Here is a 17668-nt window from a genome sequence, read left to right on the forward strand (position 1 = left end):
TCTCAGGATTGAATCAGTTACATCCTCAACCATTTTTGTTATTGTTGCTGGGGCTCTCCTGCCTCGGCCTCCCAGACCGCTGGAATTACAGGTGCTCACCACCACGGCCAGCTTGGCAAGGGCAATTTTAAATGCTGTGTCAATGAGCTTGCTACTAACAAAATCAAGAATTGGGACTTTGAATGAGGAAGAAAGGGACTGTGGTAGGAAGACATGGAATCTGGGGTTCTACACCAAACTCAGCATGAGTTACCCCAGCCAGGCACAGCACTAGAAGTGAGGACTGGACTATTAAAATTCCAGGCTTCAGGTGGAGTCCTGTGTTACTCAGAGAGGCTCGTGCTTGTTTGGTGTCTTGTGAAAGAAGCCCTGGTGTTTTCCATAAACTCTACTTGTTTAAGCCTTACACCCCTAGGAGCTAGGTATGATTATTTCCCATTCTATACACTGTCACGCAAAGAGAGCTTCTGTCTGTCACTGGGTACAGCGTCTCTCAGGTACCAAGTGACAGCCTGGGGCTCACATCTCCAGAGCCTGCCAAAGAGCCCGGATAGGAAGCATTTTGTGTTTTGTTTGTGTTTGTAGTGCTGGGAATTGAGCCCAGGGCCTCTATCACGGAACCCCATCTACAGCCCCCATAACTACTTAGATGTTTTACATCTGATACAGATGAGAAAAATGGCGACAGAGGCAGGAGTCATATTAGGAACTCCTTTCAAGTATAGGAAGAAGAGAATGGAGGACTGTTAATCCTTACAGGTCACCTTTCTGGCTAAGGAGTACCTAGCACATCCGCAGAGCACTCTCCTGCTTGGGCCTGGGTAGCTTGTGGACACGAGCTCTTGGGTACTGTACCTGCTGCCTGGCCCAATCCAGGCCTTTCTCCTGCTTGGCTTCCTGGCCACCATGAACCAAGCAGTTTTCCTCTACCATACCCTTCTTCCCAGAGCTTTCTGAAGCCTTGAAACCGGCTCTCCATTGACTGTGTCTCCTGAAACCATGAGCCAAACTAATCCTACTTTCAGTTGTGGATGTCAGATATGGTGCCCAGGGACAGAAAAGGAATAGGACACACTTCCCAGGGGTCCCGCCATTGACCGTGAGCTCTCAGGCCAGGTGTCTTTGCCGTCCTTTACCCAACTTCCTCCACCCACAACTCAGAACGCAGGAGACTTACTTTCTCCAAGATCTTCATAAACAGTTTTTCCACTTGTTTTTGCTTTCGCAAGCTGCTCATCCTGGAAATCTCCCGGGAAGTAGGAAACTGCACAAAGAATTATAATACTGAGCATAGGGAAGCAGGAGAGGAAATGACTCATTTTGTGACTCTAAGTGAATCACTTTTGCGCCTTAAAAATCTACAAACGTTAGGCAATCTATAATGTCCTTCTTAGTCATGCTAGGATAGTATAGCTATGATGGAAAGGTGAGAAAAGTATGAATCTGCAGGTGGCCGTTTGGAATTTCTTGATACAGTGTTTCTAGCTATCTCTACTGTACCTCAAGAATGTGAACACCAACTAGTGGCACACACTTGTTATCCTAGCCCTCAGAAGACGGAGGAAGGTGGATCATCAGTTCAGGCCAACCTGGGTTTGGCAAGACTCTGTCTCAAAAGAACAAACAGATGTGGTGGCACACGCTTGTCATCCGAACATTCTAGGAGGCTGAGGCAGGAAGATCACAAGTTTCAGCCAAAACTGAAGACTTAGTGACTTAGCAAGATGCTGTCTCAAAATTTAAAAAAGTGAAATGAGGGGGAGCTGGGGATGTGGTCAGTGTGAAAGATCTGGATTCAGCACCCAGCACTGCAAGGAAAAGGAAAGGGAGGGAGGGGGAGCAAGATGATCTCAGGACCTGGGGACATCACGCAATGACGGAACGTGAGCTTCGCCTGTGAGAGGAGCTAGGTTCCGCCCTCAACGCTGCAGAACAAGACTTGCGTGCCCTGCTGAGGGAAGACAGAGCCATCCCTCCCCGTCTGGGTGCTGCAGATGCCGGAAGGAAGATAAATGTCAAAGACAGGCCTGGCGAAAAGCAGCAGGGCAGCCTTGCAGCTCTGGCCCCTGGTGGTTTACCTGGACATGGAAAATGTCGTTAAGGAGGCAGAAAAACTTCTCCTCCAACAGTTTCCTGACTGTAGTCTGAAGCTTGATCTGCCGCTCCTTGTAATGTTTGCAGGTGTCCAGACCCAGCACGTTGGCCATGAGTATCTGGATGGTGTAGAAATTCTGATGGATGCTGATCTTGGTCAGTGCGATAGCGACAGTCCTGTTTACGAGAAATTCAGGATCAGAAGAGTTTTGAATGGGATTTGTTTTTTGTTTTTGGTTGAAGGAAAGCTGAGTCCTCCTACTCAGCAGTGCTAATGGGTTTTCCAAGCTGCTCTTCACCCCTGCCTCTGAAATCCTCATTCGCCTGGCTCTGCCCGCCTGTCTGCCCGGCCGCCCTGGCCCCACAGCTTCAGACTCCCCTAGGCGGCCACCACTACCGGTCACTGTCTGCACCCACTGCCACTACGTTGGAGCCGTCAACTTCACAGAAACCTCAAGGATCAGCCGGGTGCTCGCCTGCAGTCCGGTCTCAGCAGGCTCAGGCAGGAAGATTGCAAGTTCGAGATCAGCCCAGTGAATGGAGTGAAGTCAAGGCCAGCCATGGACAACAAGGGGACATTGTATCCAAAACCAACAAAAACTAAAAATAAAACCCTCCAGATTCTAGTTAGATGCAGATCTTTGGGCCGGGGGGGGGGGGGGGGGTAGAGCGCAGTGGATAACTGCATAGGGTTTAATTCCTAGTGCTGCAAGAAAGAGAGAGAGAGACAGACAGACAGACAGACAGAGACAGAGACAGAGACAGAGACAGAGACAGAGACAGAGACGAGAGGAGAGGAGAGGAGAGGAGAGGAGAGGAGAGGAGAGGAGAGAGGAGAAAAGAAAAGAGCGGAGAGTGGTGGTACATGCCTGAAATCCCACCACTTGGGAGGCTGAGGCAAGAGGACTGCTGTGCGTTTGAGGCCAGTCTAGGTTACATAGTCAGTTCAAGGCCACCCAGAACTGCATAGCGGGACCCAGTGCAGTTCAAAACAAAACAAAAATAAAATTTAAAAAAGGAAAAGATTAAAATGGTTTTTTTTTATTATTCTCATTTAAAATTTTTCAGCTGGGTAGAGGATCATGAGTTTCAGGCCAGCCTGGGCTGTGTGGTGAGAATTGGGAGACCGAGGCAGGAGGATGCCAAGGTTGAGTTCAGCTTGGACTTCATAGCAAACAGTCTTGCTATTTTTTTTTTTTGACTGTCTCAAAAAAAGAAAAAAGTGAAAAGAAATCTTCATGCCTAAAAGTGTAAATCGATATCCTTTTGTGTAACACATTGGACTTTCCAAAGCCTCTGTCTTTGCAAAGTTTTATTAAAGGCAGGAAAAGAAACAGGTTCTGCAAAGCAAATTTGGGCCAAGTAAAAGCAGGAAAAGAACCTTACAGCTTTTGTACTAGGGACTGAACCCAGGGCCTTTGCACGGAGCTATATCTCCAGTTCTTTTAATTTTAATTTTTTTTTTTTGAGGCAAGATCTCACTTAGTCACTAAATTACTCAAATTGGATTCCAACTTGCAATCCTCCTGCTACAGTCTCCCAAAGTGCTGGGATGGCACGTGTGTGCCTACGCATTGACTGCTGTGGCTCTGGCCAGTCTCCTTCTCTCAGCAGACAAGCAGCTTTGGTTCTGCATGCCTGGGACTGCAGCTCCTCTGGGCCTGTGCTCCCCTGTGCTCCCCAGCACAGCCCGGACACTGACCACTGCTGCTCCTCCTCCTCGCTCAGCCTGGCTGGGCCTTCTGGAACCCACTCCTGACGCCCCACAGCGGTAGCCCACACAACTCTCTCCTGCCTTCCTCTCCATGATTCTGTTCTTTCTCTGTTAAGTTACTTTTATTTTTTAAGCCTGAAGGTGCACACTCATAATCCCAGCCCTTGGTCGGCTGAGACAGGAGGATCATGGTAAATTTGAACCCAGCCTGGGCTAATGAATGAGTTTAAGGCCAGCCTGAACTACACAGTGAGACCATGTCTCATGAAAGAAAGGTTCATTTTATTTTGTATGCATATGTTTATAATCTGTAATAACCACACTCACAGGAGAAACTGATTCACAGACATCGAATCCCAACGCTGACCCCTGCAGAGTCCACCCCAGTCCCCTCTGCTGCTCTCTGACTTTGCTCTGTGAATTATTTATAGCGTGTGTTCTCTTGTCCCACAAACTGTGTGATACTGAACCTCCCCTCATCTCCCCCTCTTTAGCTCCAGTGCCTGTGGACAGGGGTCTGTTGGAGCTCATGCCCAGGCTACTGGCATTTGGTGTGGGCTGGCTCGTGGCCCCTCAAATCCATCTGTTGAGGCCATAGCCCCTGGTAGCTTAGAATGTGCCTTATCTGAGAACAGGGTGGCAGCAGGATAATTAGCTGTGAGGAGCTCATCCTGAGCTGGACGTGGTGGTGCAGCCCTGTGGTCCTAGCACTCTGGGAGTCTGAGGCTGGAGGGGCACAAGTTTGAGTCCACCTGGGCAATTTAGGGACATAGTGAGGCGCTGATTCAACATTAAAACTTTGAAAGAAAGACTGAAGTACAGTGAGAAGGCCCTGGGTTCAATCTCCAGTGCCACCAAAACAAAACAAACCCCTCCCCCAAATGTAAAGATGCCATCATGCCAAAATAGGGTAGGCCCTAGACCTACGTGAGTGGCCTCTTTCTAAGGAGAGCCTACCCTGCTCCCTAGTGCACATGGCCCACCCTTACACTGTAGGCTGCACTTTTCCTAATTTTATTTGGCTGAAACTTGCTCTGTTGTGCTTGCTTCCTTTCTTAGCTTTAACAAAACTTTGCAAAAAAAAAAAAAAAAATTGAGAGAGAGAGAAATGTGGGGGTGCCTGGGTGTGGTGCTACTACCTATAATCTCAGCTCCATAGAGGCTGAGCTGGAAGAATCACTAACCCCAGGCTTGGGAGTCCAGCCTGGGACAGAGGGAAGCCCCACCTCAGAGATCAGGTGAGGGAGGCACCACGCAGTGGGAAGCCCAGGCACAGCCAGGCTGGAGAGGCCTGGATCGGACTCTTTCTCCCCGGGCTGAGAGGAAGCTACTCCTGCCGCCCGGATCTCAGCCTCTGGCCTCTGGAACTGTGAGCCAGACTGGTCCTGTTGTCCCCAGAGCGGTGCTTTGTCCTGTTACTGTCCTGGTGGGGCCACTAAGCACCGGGCCGGTCCTGGAGCACTGGAGAGTTCCAGAAGTGACCAGCCAGGCCTTCTGGTGGTTATCAGTCACCCCCGGGGAGTGTCGGGGACTTTGCAGCTGGCTTTTCTCAGCCAGCGTCACAGCATCAAAGAACCACGGCTGCACGAGATGCAAAGCTCATCAGCAGCTCCCCTACCACTCAGTTTCATGAGGAGGACACAGGAGACACCATCATCTCTGACCTGTCACACAAGGGGCGAGATGGGCAAACACAGAAGCCAGGAAAGGTGGTTCACTCCTGTAATCCCAGCACTCGGGAAGGCTGAGGCAGGAGGACCACAAGAGCAAGCCCAGCCTAGGCAACTTAGTGATTCAGCAAGACCCAGTGTCAAAATAAAAAATCAAAAAGGATGGGGATATAGCTCCGTGCAAAGGCCCTGGGTTCACTCTCCAGGAGTGAAAAAAAGTTGGGAGGGGGGATAGACAGGGGAGGGGCAAGGGAGAAGCAAAAGCAAGTGGGAGGTGCTAGGGATGTGCATATACCAACTCCCTTCCATAGGTCATCACTGTGTACTGCAAACAGGGACTGATCACAATTTAAACATTTAAAAAGAAAGGAAGGGAGAGAGAGAGAGGAGAAAGGAAAAGAAAAAAGGGGGGAAAAAAAGAAAGAAAGACCTACATAAGCAATTCTAGGCAGGTGCAACAGCTCTGCCTTCCGGAGAAAAATCCGAAGGCCTTGCAGTCCCTGTCTCCGCCCTGGGGTTCAGCGGTGTGGCCGAGTGACCCCTGACCACAGTCTGTTCTGCAGACCCAGCCAGGCCTCCGCCTCTGCGTCCAGTCGGCCGGTCACCCTCAGCCCATCTACACGCCGGGATTGCTCAGGCAGCTTTAAAATACGCAGGCCCCACCCGCATGAATCAGGGTTTCGGGGGTCAGGAGTTGTTCCACAGGAGGCCGTGCTCCAGCCAGGCTGTGCATGCCCCAGGCGAGCTGGAGGGGGGGAAGGGGAGGAGGCCGGGGAGGAGGGGGAGCGGGAGGACTCCTCTGGGCCTGCACCGGGGCATCGCGCCCAGTCACACACCTGTGCCTCTCCCCCTGGGCCAGGTACTCGACCTCCTTGAGGATCTGGCTCTTCCCGTAGCCCGTCATGCCTTCGTAGATGAGGACGCGGCTGTAGCCGGAAATCAGAAATTTCTTCATATTATCCATGAAGTAGTTGATCTCTTTATCGCGTCCTGTGATTTTTATTTTTTTAAAAAAAGGAGTAAACTCATCAACATCTATAGAGATAGAAGAAAGTGCGTCCTGAGTGCCTCCCAGAAGGGCCCCTGGAGCCCTCAGGGTTGTTCAGACCTTCCGGAGAGCCTGAGAGCTTTATTTCTGACACAGGGCTTGCTAGGAGCAGGCTGGCCTCCAGCTCCGGATGCTCCCCTGTGCTGGGATTCCGGGTGTGCACCACTGCGCAGAGCCCGTGGGTGGTTTCAGTTTTTAAAATCTCCCTCTGGAACTTTCTAGCTAATAAGGTGGTTTTGCAGTTTTATTTGACTACCACAAGCTGTGAGAGAAATAGGGGTTTTGATTTTTACTTCTTTATCTTTGGTTTTTTGAGACAGAATCTGATTATAATATTTCAGCTGGCCTCAAACTTAAAGTGGTCCTCTTGCCTCAGCCTCCTGAATACTGGAATCACAAGTATGCACCACCACAGCCAGCTCTGACCTCAGTTCTTAGTTAAAAAAAAAAAAAAAAAAAAAAAAAAAAAAATATATATATATATATATATATATATATATATATGGTATTTTTTTCTGATAAAACCAGTTACATTGTCCTACATGTGGATGCTGCATATTTTAAAGCTTCCTGGTTTAGTCAGAACCGTTCTGCAGACGCTCTGGTGTGAAAATGTCCCTTCCTGAAAATTCTTTGCAACTTCCATTTTGTGAGCTCCTATCTTTTCTTCTTTTGCTTGAAACCTTCAAGCTGTAGAGCAGAAGCCCCTACCTCTCTATTCTGTCCCTACAGAATGTGAGAAGCCAAAGCCCAGTGGACAGTCACCTGCTGGACTCTGTAGGGCGTGTGAGCAGTTACTTGCCCTCTGTGACCCTGGGATTGAATTCTAGGCTGCCTGTGCTAGGCCAGCGCTCCTGCCATGCTTCCACTTAACCGTAAATTACACGTGTCTCGTTTCTATCTGGGATGGTTGTTTGTGTTTTGGACCTGAAATGCCACTATGTATTCATCATATATTTTGTCCTTGTTACTGCAATGTTACTGGCAGGCGCTCTTATGAAGATGGGCGTTTCTGCTCCTAGAACTAGGGTCCAGCTGCTGCAGGCTGCAGCTGTAGGAAGGCACATGGGCTGCCGCCCACCTCCCCTGGGTGGAATCTCACGCCAGATGCATGCGTGTTGCATGGAGGCTACACAATAGCACTGTCCTGTTGTCCCCAAACCTATGGAGGGAGGTTAGAGGCCCTAGTACTGGGTCACTGTGGGCATCTGCAGGGAAGGCGGGAGAGCAAGAGCTCAGGGAGGTGAGCTCGAGTCCCCTCTTTTCTTTCTCCCTTCTCCTCTCGCCCTTGCAGGAGTTTGGGGTCCGAGCGTACAGGAAGTCATGTGCTAGAAGACCCTGAAAACCACCACAAGGCTGTGCCCAGGGGCACCTCCTCTGGCTGGGGGCTTTTTGCAGCTCTCTTGCCTTCTCTCAGGGCTCTGCCGAAGTCAGCCTGACCTTCCTCAGAGTGTGGGACCCATTGCCTCTCCTTGGGCCTGATGCAGAGGTGGCCAGGACTAAACTTGCGGTGAGTCTCTCAGAGATGGTCAAGTCTTCTAGAAGGAAGGAAATTCCTACAGCCACTCTTGGGTTTGTTTTTGTCCAACTTGTGGACCAGGACTTACGCACAGGTGCCAAATAGAAATCCTTTTTGAAATTCAGAACTTAGTGGTCTTGAAACATACAAAAAGGAATAAACTGGGCCTGATGGTGCACGCCTGTAATCCTAGCACTCTGGGAGGCAAAGCTCTCTAAAAATCAAAAAGAACTGAGGGTGTGATCAGTACTAGGAACTTATCTAGCCTGTGCAGGGCTCTGAGTTCCAGGAGAGAGAGAGGGAGAAGGAGAAACAGAGGGAGAGGGAGAGAGAGAGAGAGAGAGTGAGCGTGCTTGCTTCAGGTTGGGCATGGTGGCACAGGCCTGTGAACCCAGCAGTCAGGAGGCTGAGGCAGGAGGATTACTGAGAGTTCAAGGACAGCGTAGGATCCTTAGTGAGGTCAAAGTCAACCTGAACTATATATTGAGCACCTGTCTCAAAAAACAAACAAACAGTGCTTGCCTCAACAGCATACAGAACTATGGTAGAATAATACAGAAAAGATTAGCATGGTTCCTGTCCAAGGAGGACACAAATCTTTGAAGGGTTTCATATTTTTAAAAAGGTAGAAAAAGAGACAAAAAAAGGTAATCACTCTTTAAAAAGGAGAAAGACATGGTGATGTGCACCTAAAATGCCAGCACTCAGGAGGCCGAAGCAGGCAGATCATAAATCCAAGGCCAGCCGGACAGCTTAGCTCAATCTTTCCTCAAAATAACAAAAAAGAAAGAGGGAAAGAGAGAGAAGAAAGAAAAAAGAAGATCAGAGATTAGGGAACTGATACACAGGGTAAATAGACGGTAATGGATTTATATCCAGAATATATAAACAATTCCAAAATATCTATGATAAAAATATAGCCCAGATGAAACCTGGCAGATGTATGTTTTATAAAAGATTAACAGAGGTTTTAAAATCTAGGAGGGCTCCCTCCCATGTACTAGCCTCCCAGTGCTGTGGCCCAGAGGCCCCTGCTAAAATAAAGATACACACACACTCAAGAGAGGGTTAACAAATGGCCAGCAAACATGACAAGGAAATATAACACAAATGCAGATCGCAATAAAATATCATTAGACCTAATAGAATTATTAAAAGTATAGACTGGGCCAAGGCGGTAGCTCAGTGGTAGAGGACTTGCTTCGCATAAAAAAGGGCCTCGGTTGGCTTCCCCAGCACAGCATAAATAGAAAGATAGAGGACAGACTGACAAAACTATGGTTGCTGGTAAAAATGAACAAGCTGAAACTCAGCACTGTTGTCTGGCATTTAAATGTGCACAACCTCTTTGGAGAGCTATTTGGTACCAAATGGTACCACTTGTCCTGACAATTTCACTTATGTAAAATCCACGCATGTGTTCACCAGAAGACGTGTGCAAAGCCAGGTGTGATGGTGCATAGCTGTAATTCCAGCCCTTAGAAGGCCGTGAGTTTGAGCTCAGCCTGGGCGACATAGTGTGAGACCCTGTTTCAAATAAAACAACAAAACCAAATCAAAACAAAAAAGGAGGAGGAGAAGGAAGTGGAGGAAGAAAAGAAGAAGGAGGAGAAGAAAAAAGGACTTGTGCAAGAACACTGATGGCATAAACTGGGTGTGGTGGCACAGGCCTGTAATCCCAGCCAGCATGTGGGAGGCTGAAGCTAGAGGATCACTGAGAGCTCAAGGCCAGCCTGGGCCGCACAGTTGAGACTCTGTTTCTAAAAACAAACAAACAAACAGAATGTTGATGCCAATATTATTCGTAAAAACCCAAAGTAGTAATACCAGCATCTGGGGAAGCTGAGACAAGGGGGTTCCAAATTCAAACCCAGCCTGGGCAACCTGATAATTTGCAAGGCCTCATCTCAAAATAAAAAGTAAAAAGTCTGATGATGATTGGAAAACCAGGATTGTCACTTACCCAGCAGGGGGTAGTTCTCATTTCCCTTGGTCCTGAGGTATGCCATACCAAACACACTGCCAAAGAAGGAGGGGGGAGACGTTAGAGGAGGGGAGGCCAGAGAGCACCGGGTTGGTTCTCAGGTCCCAGATGGGCTCCTCTGCAGTCTCCAACGAGGGTGTAGGCCCAACTCAAGGGCCCACAGGAGAGAGGAGCAGTTTTGCTTGATCAGAGAGAGAGTGCAGGCACCCGGGTTCCAGCTGTTACCACTGCACCCGACACCATTCCACAAATGCTGACTGAGTCTTTGAGAGCACAAGAGAACCATTTCTGGGCCTGGGATTTAGCTCAGCGGCACAAGCACCTGCCTGGCAAGCTCAAGGTCTTGAGTTCGAGTCTCAGTACCAAAAAAAAAAAAAAGAGAGAGAGAGAGAGACACCCCTTTCTGGGGAGACAAGATGTCCAATACAGGGCCCAACAACTTGCTGTGGTGCAATCTCACATCCTGGATAAATTCTTCCCCATTCTCTCGTTTCTCTAGAAAATACCGCAAAGTCCATGCCCATACTCACACTTCCTCATTGAGGCCCAAGCACTGATAGACCGGTCCTGAATCTGCAACACCTTTCATAACTTTCTTTGGAAGCTCTTTGAAAAAGTAGGCTGGCAGGCTGCTGCTGTTGTAGGTGACGGAGTCGCAGGTGACGATCCCTGGGTAGTACATCATCATCCGGGCAGCGATGTTGACTTTCTGACCGATGACTGCCCAGAAAGAGGAACCAGAGCTCACGGCCCCAGGTGACCTTTACCTTTTTTCAGTCCTGAGTTTCCCCCTTCCACCAGCTGTGGTCAGCCGGTGGCTGTTCACACACAGAGTGAGAGGGAACCCCTGAGCCATCAGCCTCTCACCTGGAGGCCCAGAGAGCAACCTACCCCAGGCTAGGAGGACCGGGGACAGGAAGAGGCCTGTGAGCTGGATGGCCACAGCCACAAAGCCTCTCAGATAAGGTGAAAGAAAATAGAAGCCAGCCTTGGTGACAGCCCTGTAGTTCCAGCACTTTGGGAGGTTGAGGCAGGAGGATTGGGAGTTTAAGTGCAGCCTGGGTTATTCAGTTTAGCAGGCTTAGCAAGGGCTGAGGATAGAGCTTAGGGTGAAGGCCCTAAATTCAGTCCCCAGTGCCACACACATGCTTGTGCACGCACATACTCAGGCATGCGTAGCGGTCCTCCACTACCCTATCCCATTCCAGGAGCAGAGCTAGGAAGCCGTTCAATGTCAACAGGAGATTTTGTGGATGGCCCTCATCTCCTGCACTGAGCACCTCCCTGCCTGCCCAGCTCTGCTGACTCCAGATTTCCTAAGCTCAAGTCCGCCTCAGAAACTCGCATCCACAGTCGGACCCAGCTACGTCCTCCCGCAGCGGGGCTGACCCGGCACCTGTGTATTCGTGTCGCATCGTGTGTCCGATGATCCCACAGAAGACGATGCCACTGGCCACGCCGATGGACACGGTACTAGCGCCAGGGAGAGAGTTGTGGGAGCCATTGAGATCATGGGCGTTGACAAAAGAAAAGAATTTCCAAAATGATGATGAGCACAGAGGAAGTACAGGAAAACAATGAATGGGATGGGGAGGGGTGGGTGGGGAAGGATTTTCAATAAATGACCTCTGACTCTTGCATGGTGGCGCCCCGCTGTAGTCTCAGCACTCTGGGAGGCTGAGACGGGAGGATGGCAAATTTCAGCCCACTCTGGGCAACTTAGTGAGACTGTCTCCAAGTAAAAAATAGAGTGAGTGAGGATGTAGCTCAGTGTGGAGGGCCTGAGCTCAAACTCCAGTATCAGGAAAAAGAAAAGGAAAAAAGATGAAAACAAAAAAAAAGCTTGTACCCTGTGTTGGTACTTTATGGCAATTGTACAAGGCCTGGAGGACTGGAGGACCAAGAGTTCTCAGTTCTTTTTCTTCTTTTCGCCCCCGGGGACCCCACCCTCTAACCTTTAGAAGGACCCGGGGCACCAGGTGGGCTCAGGGTGGCACTCACTGGATCTTGGGCACCTGAGAGCAGAAGTCGAATATGTCCACAGCGCTTTCCAAAGCATGAGTGACCTCGTTTGGCTCCTTCTCCCCAGGGAAACCAAAGACACAAAGGAAAGAGCAGCCCTGTGGGGAGAGGGTCAGCCCAGGGCCGGCGGTCACCATGCCACACGCCACGCCGGGGCGTGTCAGGCCTGCCCTCTGAGTACCACAGCAGTTCTCTGGGTGTGACTGAGGCAGGGTTTCTCTTACACCTGATCTGGCTTTGCATAAACTTAGAACGAACCTAGAGCATCATCAGAAGCTGGGTGTGGTCGTGGGCACCTGTAATTCTAGCATTCTGGGAGGCTGGCAGGGGGCAATACTTTAGTGCTCTTTTTTTATGGTACTGGGGATTAACTTTAGGGACTAGAGCTGGGGTGGGTGAGTGTTCCCTCTTCCCCTCCCCACTTCCCCTTCTCTGTTTCAGTCCGAGGGATTGAACCAGGGCCTTCATCGTGACCTATGTCCCCCAGCCTTTTTTATTTTTTATTTTGAGGCAAGGTCTTGCCAAGTTGAGTGAGTACTTCTTTTTGGTTTTTGTTTGAGGCAGGGTCTTGCTACGTAGCCTAGGCTGGACTAGAACTCATGCAGATCCTCCTGTCTCAGCCTCCCAAGTGCTGGGATTACAGGCATGTGCCACCAAGCCTGGAAAATGGTCTACTTTTAAGATTTAAAAACAACTAACATGGGGGATCAATGCTTATTAACATTTCTATGGTCACCTGTTTTCTATAGCATTGTTCTCTGAATTAATTTAACAACAGATTAAACCAAGGAAGTAGTGCAGGCCAATAATCCCAGGACTCTGAGAGGCTGAGGCAGGAGGATCCCAAGTTCCAGCCATGGACAACTTAGTAAGAACTTGTCTCTAAATACATAATTTAATTTAATAAGGGCTGGAAATGTGGCTTAGTGTATAGGCCCTGAGTTCAATCCCCAGTACCAAAAGCAAACAAACAAACTGGATGAGAACCATTTGAGATTTGATTGGAAATGGCCCTCCCTTCCCCTGACAGGGGAACAGAAGGTGAGGATACAGTGGGTGGGAATTCTGAAAACACATTTCAGGGACGGAGGTTAGCAGGTTCCTGCCCTAGGTCCCTGAGAATGCAGTTTTAGGGTGAGACCGAGTGCTGTGAGGAGCACTGGTCTGAAAGGCAGCTCCCCACTCCGAACCAGAGGCCCAGGCACAGAGCCTGAGCTCACCTGGCCTCAGAATCCACGCCTGTACAAGGGTACCCACCACAGAGGGTAGGTGGGGGGATGCGGTGTAATGCAAAACACAGGGAAGGTTTAAAGTTTACACAGTGTGTTACAGTGCAAGACACATTGCCAGGAATTCCCCAAAGCTCCCTCGCTTTGAGTACACTTGTGGCACTATTCTTGCCCTTTTTAAAGCAGTTCTGCCAGTCCTCTTTGTTGTACCAGCCTGGCTGCCTCGATATCCTCAACTGATTCAAAACATCTCCCTTTGGAGAGATATTTTGGACTTCGGGGAAAAGCCTGAAGTCACGTGGCGCCAGGCCTAGTGTGAAGGTGGATAGGGACCACCGTTGGGTTGTTACACAACTGCCTTTCTTTGGATGCCACTGGGCAGTGGCATTCATTGTGTCTCTTTTAACCCATAAAGGTTTTCAGGACAGAGGATTCCAGAACGGCTTCAGAAAGTGGCAGGAATCAGGTGGCTAAGTGTGCTCGGAGCCAGGGGGAGCATCCCCGGGAGGATGCATGGCCACGTGTCTTTTACTATAATACACACAGCATCTCCAAGTCCTGGCAGCTCCCGCCCTACCCCCACCTCCACCCTGTCTGCATCTACCTTGTCGAACATGAAGACTTTATTGATCTGGCCCCGGCAGGTTTGCACGGCGGAGGTGATGTGCTCACAGGCATCCTGGATGGCCACGCCTACCACTTCCACCTTGTTTTGGTCTTTGAATATCAGGTTCACAAACACAATGGTCACTGGGCGAAGTTCAGACAAATAGCCCCGGAGCTGCCTGTCGTCAATCTACCGGGTGGAGAGCAGATCTCTGTACCGTGGGGGCGCAGACCACCTCATTCCCAAACCCAAAACTGTCTGCAGGGGGAAAGGAATCTTTTTCTTTGGCAGGAGTGGGAAGACTGAACCCAGGGCCCTCACACGGAGCAGCACACTCAGCCCTTTTTTATTTTTTCTTAGTTGGAGACAGAATCTGCTACACAGGCTGGGTTTGAACTTGAGATCCTCCTGCCTCAGCTTCCCAGGGTGCTGAGATTACAGGTGCAGGCAACTACAACTGGCAAAAGGAGCATCCTAAGATGCTCCTTCGGAGAAGCTGAAGTTACCAGAATGCATGAGGTACCAGGTGGCAGAGCCAGCCTGCCCAAAATCGAGCACAGGGAAACCGAATGCACTACTCAAACCTTTTCTAGGGGCAACTTTATGCATTTGTTAAGTTTTGGTTGCCACCTGTTGTGTCATCTCAAGGACAAACTACTATATATCAAATTGAGCCACCACAGTAAGAGGAAGAACTGCTATTCCTTTTGCCTCCTCTATTTGCACAGTTTTGAGGTAAAATGAGCAGTGAAATTCAACCTCACCCTGCATCTCAGAGCATGGTACTTCCTGGAACAGCTTCACCCCCTACCCCACTCTTATCTGCAGACAGAATTATGTTAGCATTTCCCCATCCTACGGATTAGGTGACAGAAATAACAATTCTCCCAGGGTTATGGGGAGAGACGCAGCAAGCCAGGGCCCAGCTCTCCAGATGCCCTTGGCAGCCCTCGGCCTGCTGCCTCTCAGGGTGCATCGCACACAAGCTCCCTCCACTCACCAGGATGGCCCAAGAGGCGCATGCAGCAAAGAATATTCCCAAATTATGGCTGCCAAGCAGCACCTATGAGTTTTGCTAAATTGCTTGGCAAACCAGCTGAAGAAATCATTGTACTTTCTCCCCTAAAATAACACAAAAATACAGAAATATCACCTCCCTTGACAATGTCCAGCACTTTTTGTTTTTACAGACAGGTTCTTTCCAGGCATGGTGGCATGCACTTGTCATACATAACAGCACTTAGGAGGCTGAGGCAGGAGGATTTCTGCAAGTTTGAGGCCAGCCTGGGCTACATAATGAGTTCAAGGTCAGCCTAAACTACATAGTGAGAGCCTGTCTCAAAAAGATAAATACATAAATAAATAAAAATAAAGACAGGATCTTGCTATGTAGTCCAGCTGGCCTTGAATTTGCAATCCTTCTGCCTCTGCTTCCTAGGGTGCTGGGATTATCAGCAGGTACCACCTTGCCTGCTTTTCCTCAACTTTTTTTTAAAGGCAGGGCCTTGTTCTGTAGCCCAGGCTGGTCCCAAACTCATGCCAGTCCTCTTGCCCTGAGTGTTATGGTTACAGACTTGAGCCACCATAACTAACTCTTCGAGATCTTTCATGCTCAAGAAAGTCACGCCCTGTAAAGCTCTCTTTTAGGAAGGAACAAAGGAGGGAGGGCAGAAAGAAGGAGGGAAGGAAAGCAGGGAGGGGTGGAAGAAGCAGTTTTCTAGCTGGGTATAGTAACACATGCCTATAATCCCAATACTCAGAAGCTGAGGCATGAGAATCCCCATGAGTTTGAGGCCAGCCTGGGCCACTCTGAGTTCAAGAGCAGCCTAAACTACATAGCAAACTGTTTACTATTTCAAAGAACCAATCAAGCTGCCAGGTATGGTGGCACATACTTTTAATCCCAGCACATAGGAGGCTGAGGCAGGAGGATTGCCCAAAATTCAAGGCCAGTGTGGGCTATACAGTGAGACTGTCTCAAAAAGCCAAAAAACCAACCAACCAAATAAAAACTCAAACACTTACACATGTATACACACACACACACACACACACACACACACACACACACAGGATGTAAGACACTAAAAAGGGAAAACTTCTGTGGTCTGAAGGTAGTTGAAGTTGCCCTGATTAATTAGATGGCTGTGTCTATAACTTGAAATCTAACGTGAGGGACTCGGAGCAGCACTGCACCAGTGCTTATGTACTCGGCGTCTTCCGGCTGTGTGGATGTCACATGCTTGCAAGTGCTCCCTCTGCCCAGCGCTGTAAGGCAGCAGAGTCCTGCAGTACTCTTCCTGGCACATTGCACCTGTCAATAGCACCCTTCTGGTTTTGTTTTTGTAAGTCCAGGAGCTCGAACCCAGAGCCTCACATCCTAGGCAAGTGCAGTGCTCTACCACGGAGCTACAGCCCCAGCCCACGCTTTAATGCTTTTGTTCCCTTTGAGACAGGGTCCTGTGACGTAGCCTATGTTGGCCTCAAACTTGCAATCCTCCTGCCTCAGCCTTCCCAGCACTGAGCTGGTGCCACCACCCCCAGCCTCCCCCTTGGCTCTTAGTTACCTCCCGCCTTGAGCAATACACTTGGAAGTCACCTACACATAACGTCAAAGGAAGGTACCTGCTTCAGGATGCTCTCCATCACGTACTTCTGCAGCGAAGCCTCCAGCTCCGCGTCGGACTCCAGCAAGTACGCCAGCCTTAGCGCTAGGGGGCAGAGGAGGGCAGCTCAGGGAGGGCCCCTGGGACCACCGGGATCAAATGGGGAGCTATTAGAGGTGGTGGGGACCCCCCAGATTCAGCGCCAGTGTGCCTCAAAATCCTTGTCCAGGAAACATCGTGGACTGGGATTTGAGGAGACGTTTGAGGGGGTGACGGAGCAGATGCAGCAAGAGGAGGAGGATTCGGGAATTCGGTCTCTGATCTCAGACAGGTGACTGTCACATAAAAATTACCTAAGGCCTAGCTTTGGACTGAGCACGTACACTGGACCCAACGGCCCCAGCAAAATGGCAAAACAGGAGTCACTCAGTGCCAGTCAGCAGGCTGGCCGGAGGGCTGTGCACCTCAGGTGAGGAAGGGCGAGGTTGGGAGATGAGTTGCATTTGTCGGGATGATGAATTTCCTGCTCTTTCATCCTCATGCAGAAAAAGCAGTGTTAACCAGAGAGCTATTTTTATCTGCCTCCCTGGCTCTGCCATGTAAGGAGAGCACCTTTGAAATGACAGTGGGTTTTGCTCTTTTTCTTCCTGTGTGGGGGATGCTGGTGGTTGGGGTCCTGGGATTGAACCCAAGGTCTCTGCACTGAGCTGCATCCACAGCCGTTTTCTGTTTGGACTCTTGCTAAGTTACTTTGTTGCCCAGGTTGAGCTTCAAACTTGCCATCCTCCTGCTCGGTCTGTCAAGTGACCATAGTGATGTACACTGTACCCATCATGGCTTGGGTACACTGTACGCTTCCTCCCTGCCTCCCTCTGGACACCCTCATTATAGGAGTGAGGTAGGAGTTAGGGTTCTGCTAGGTGGTGGGGGGAGCAACCCCAACACGGAGTCTGCACAGAATGGACCTTACAAAGTCTGTGATCTCGGACCGGGGAGAGGTTACACTGGCCACACAGCAGCCAGCACTCCCTTCTAAACCCCTAAACAATTCTGGGACCAGGAGCCCTCAGGCCAGTCCTGCTCAGAAGCCCTCCTGCCAATGCCAGTGGGAGCTCACTGCTTTGCCTTTGTGGCTTTGGAATAAATTTGCTTGCACCGCAGCTCCCCTGACTGTG

General features: G+C 49.8%; 1 protein-coding gene, 1 non-coding gene and 1 pseudogene across 3 annotated transcripts in view; 2 read left to right on the plus strand and 1 right to left on the minus strand.

The window, feature by feature from the left end:
- Nucleotides 1-17668, minus strand: part of Adcy10 (adenylate cyclase 10) — a 74221-nt gene that overhangs the window by 31186 nt on the left and 25367 nt on the right. For both annotated transcript variants that reach the window (XM_063253606.1, XM_003468699.3), the window contains exons 8-16: nucleotides 16513-16598; nucleotides 13885-14076; nucleotides 12031-12149; nucleotides 11426-11502; nucleotides 10560-10749; nucleotides 10009-10064; nucleotides 6315-6468; nucleotides 2079-2271; nucleotides 1178-1264 (exon numbers count right to left, since the gene is read on the minus strand). In XM_063253606.1, the coding sequence (XP_063109676.1) occupies nucleotides 1178-1264; nucleotides 2079-2271; nucleotides 6315-6468; nucleotides 10009-10064; nucleotides 10560-10749; nucleotides 11426-11502; nucleotides 12031-12149; nucleotides 13885-14076; nucleotides 16513-16598 (1154 nt within the window). The remainder of the gene's footprint in view (nucleotides 1-1177; nucleotides 1265-2078; nucleotides 2272-6314; nucleotides 6469-10008; nucleotides 10065-10559; nucleotides 10750-11425; nucleotides 11503-12030; nucleotides 12150-13884; nucleotides 14077-16512; nucleotides 16599-17668) is intronic.
- LOC111756454 (small nucleolar RNA SNORA40) lies at nucleotides 8090-8206 on the plus strand (annotated as a pseudogene).
- Nucleotides 8560-8664, plus strand: LOC111756444 (U6 spliceosomal RNA). The gene has a single exon (XR_002790936.1). It is a non-coding gene; the product is annotated as a U6 spliceosomal RNA (small nuclear RNA).

Source organism: Cavia porcellus, unplaced genomic scaffold, assembly GCF_034190915.1.
Source record: "Cavia porcellus strain 051 isolate PalLab524CR breed Dunkin Hartley unplaced genomic scaffold, mCavPor4.1 scaffold_7, whole genome shotgun sequence".
In the NCBI taxonomy this organism is placed as follows: domain Eukaryota; kingdom Metazoa; phylum Chordata; class Mammalia; order Rodentia; family Caviidae; genus Cavia; species Cavia porcellus.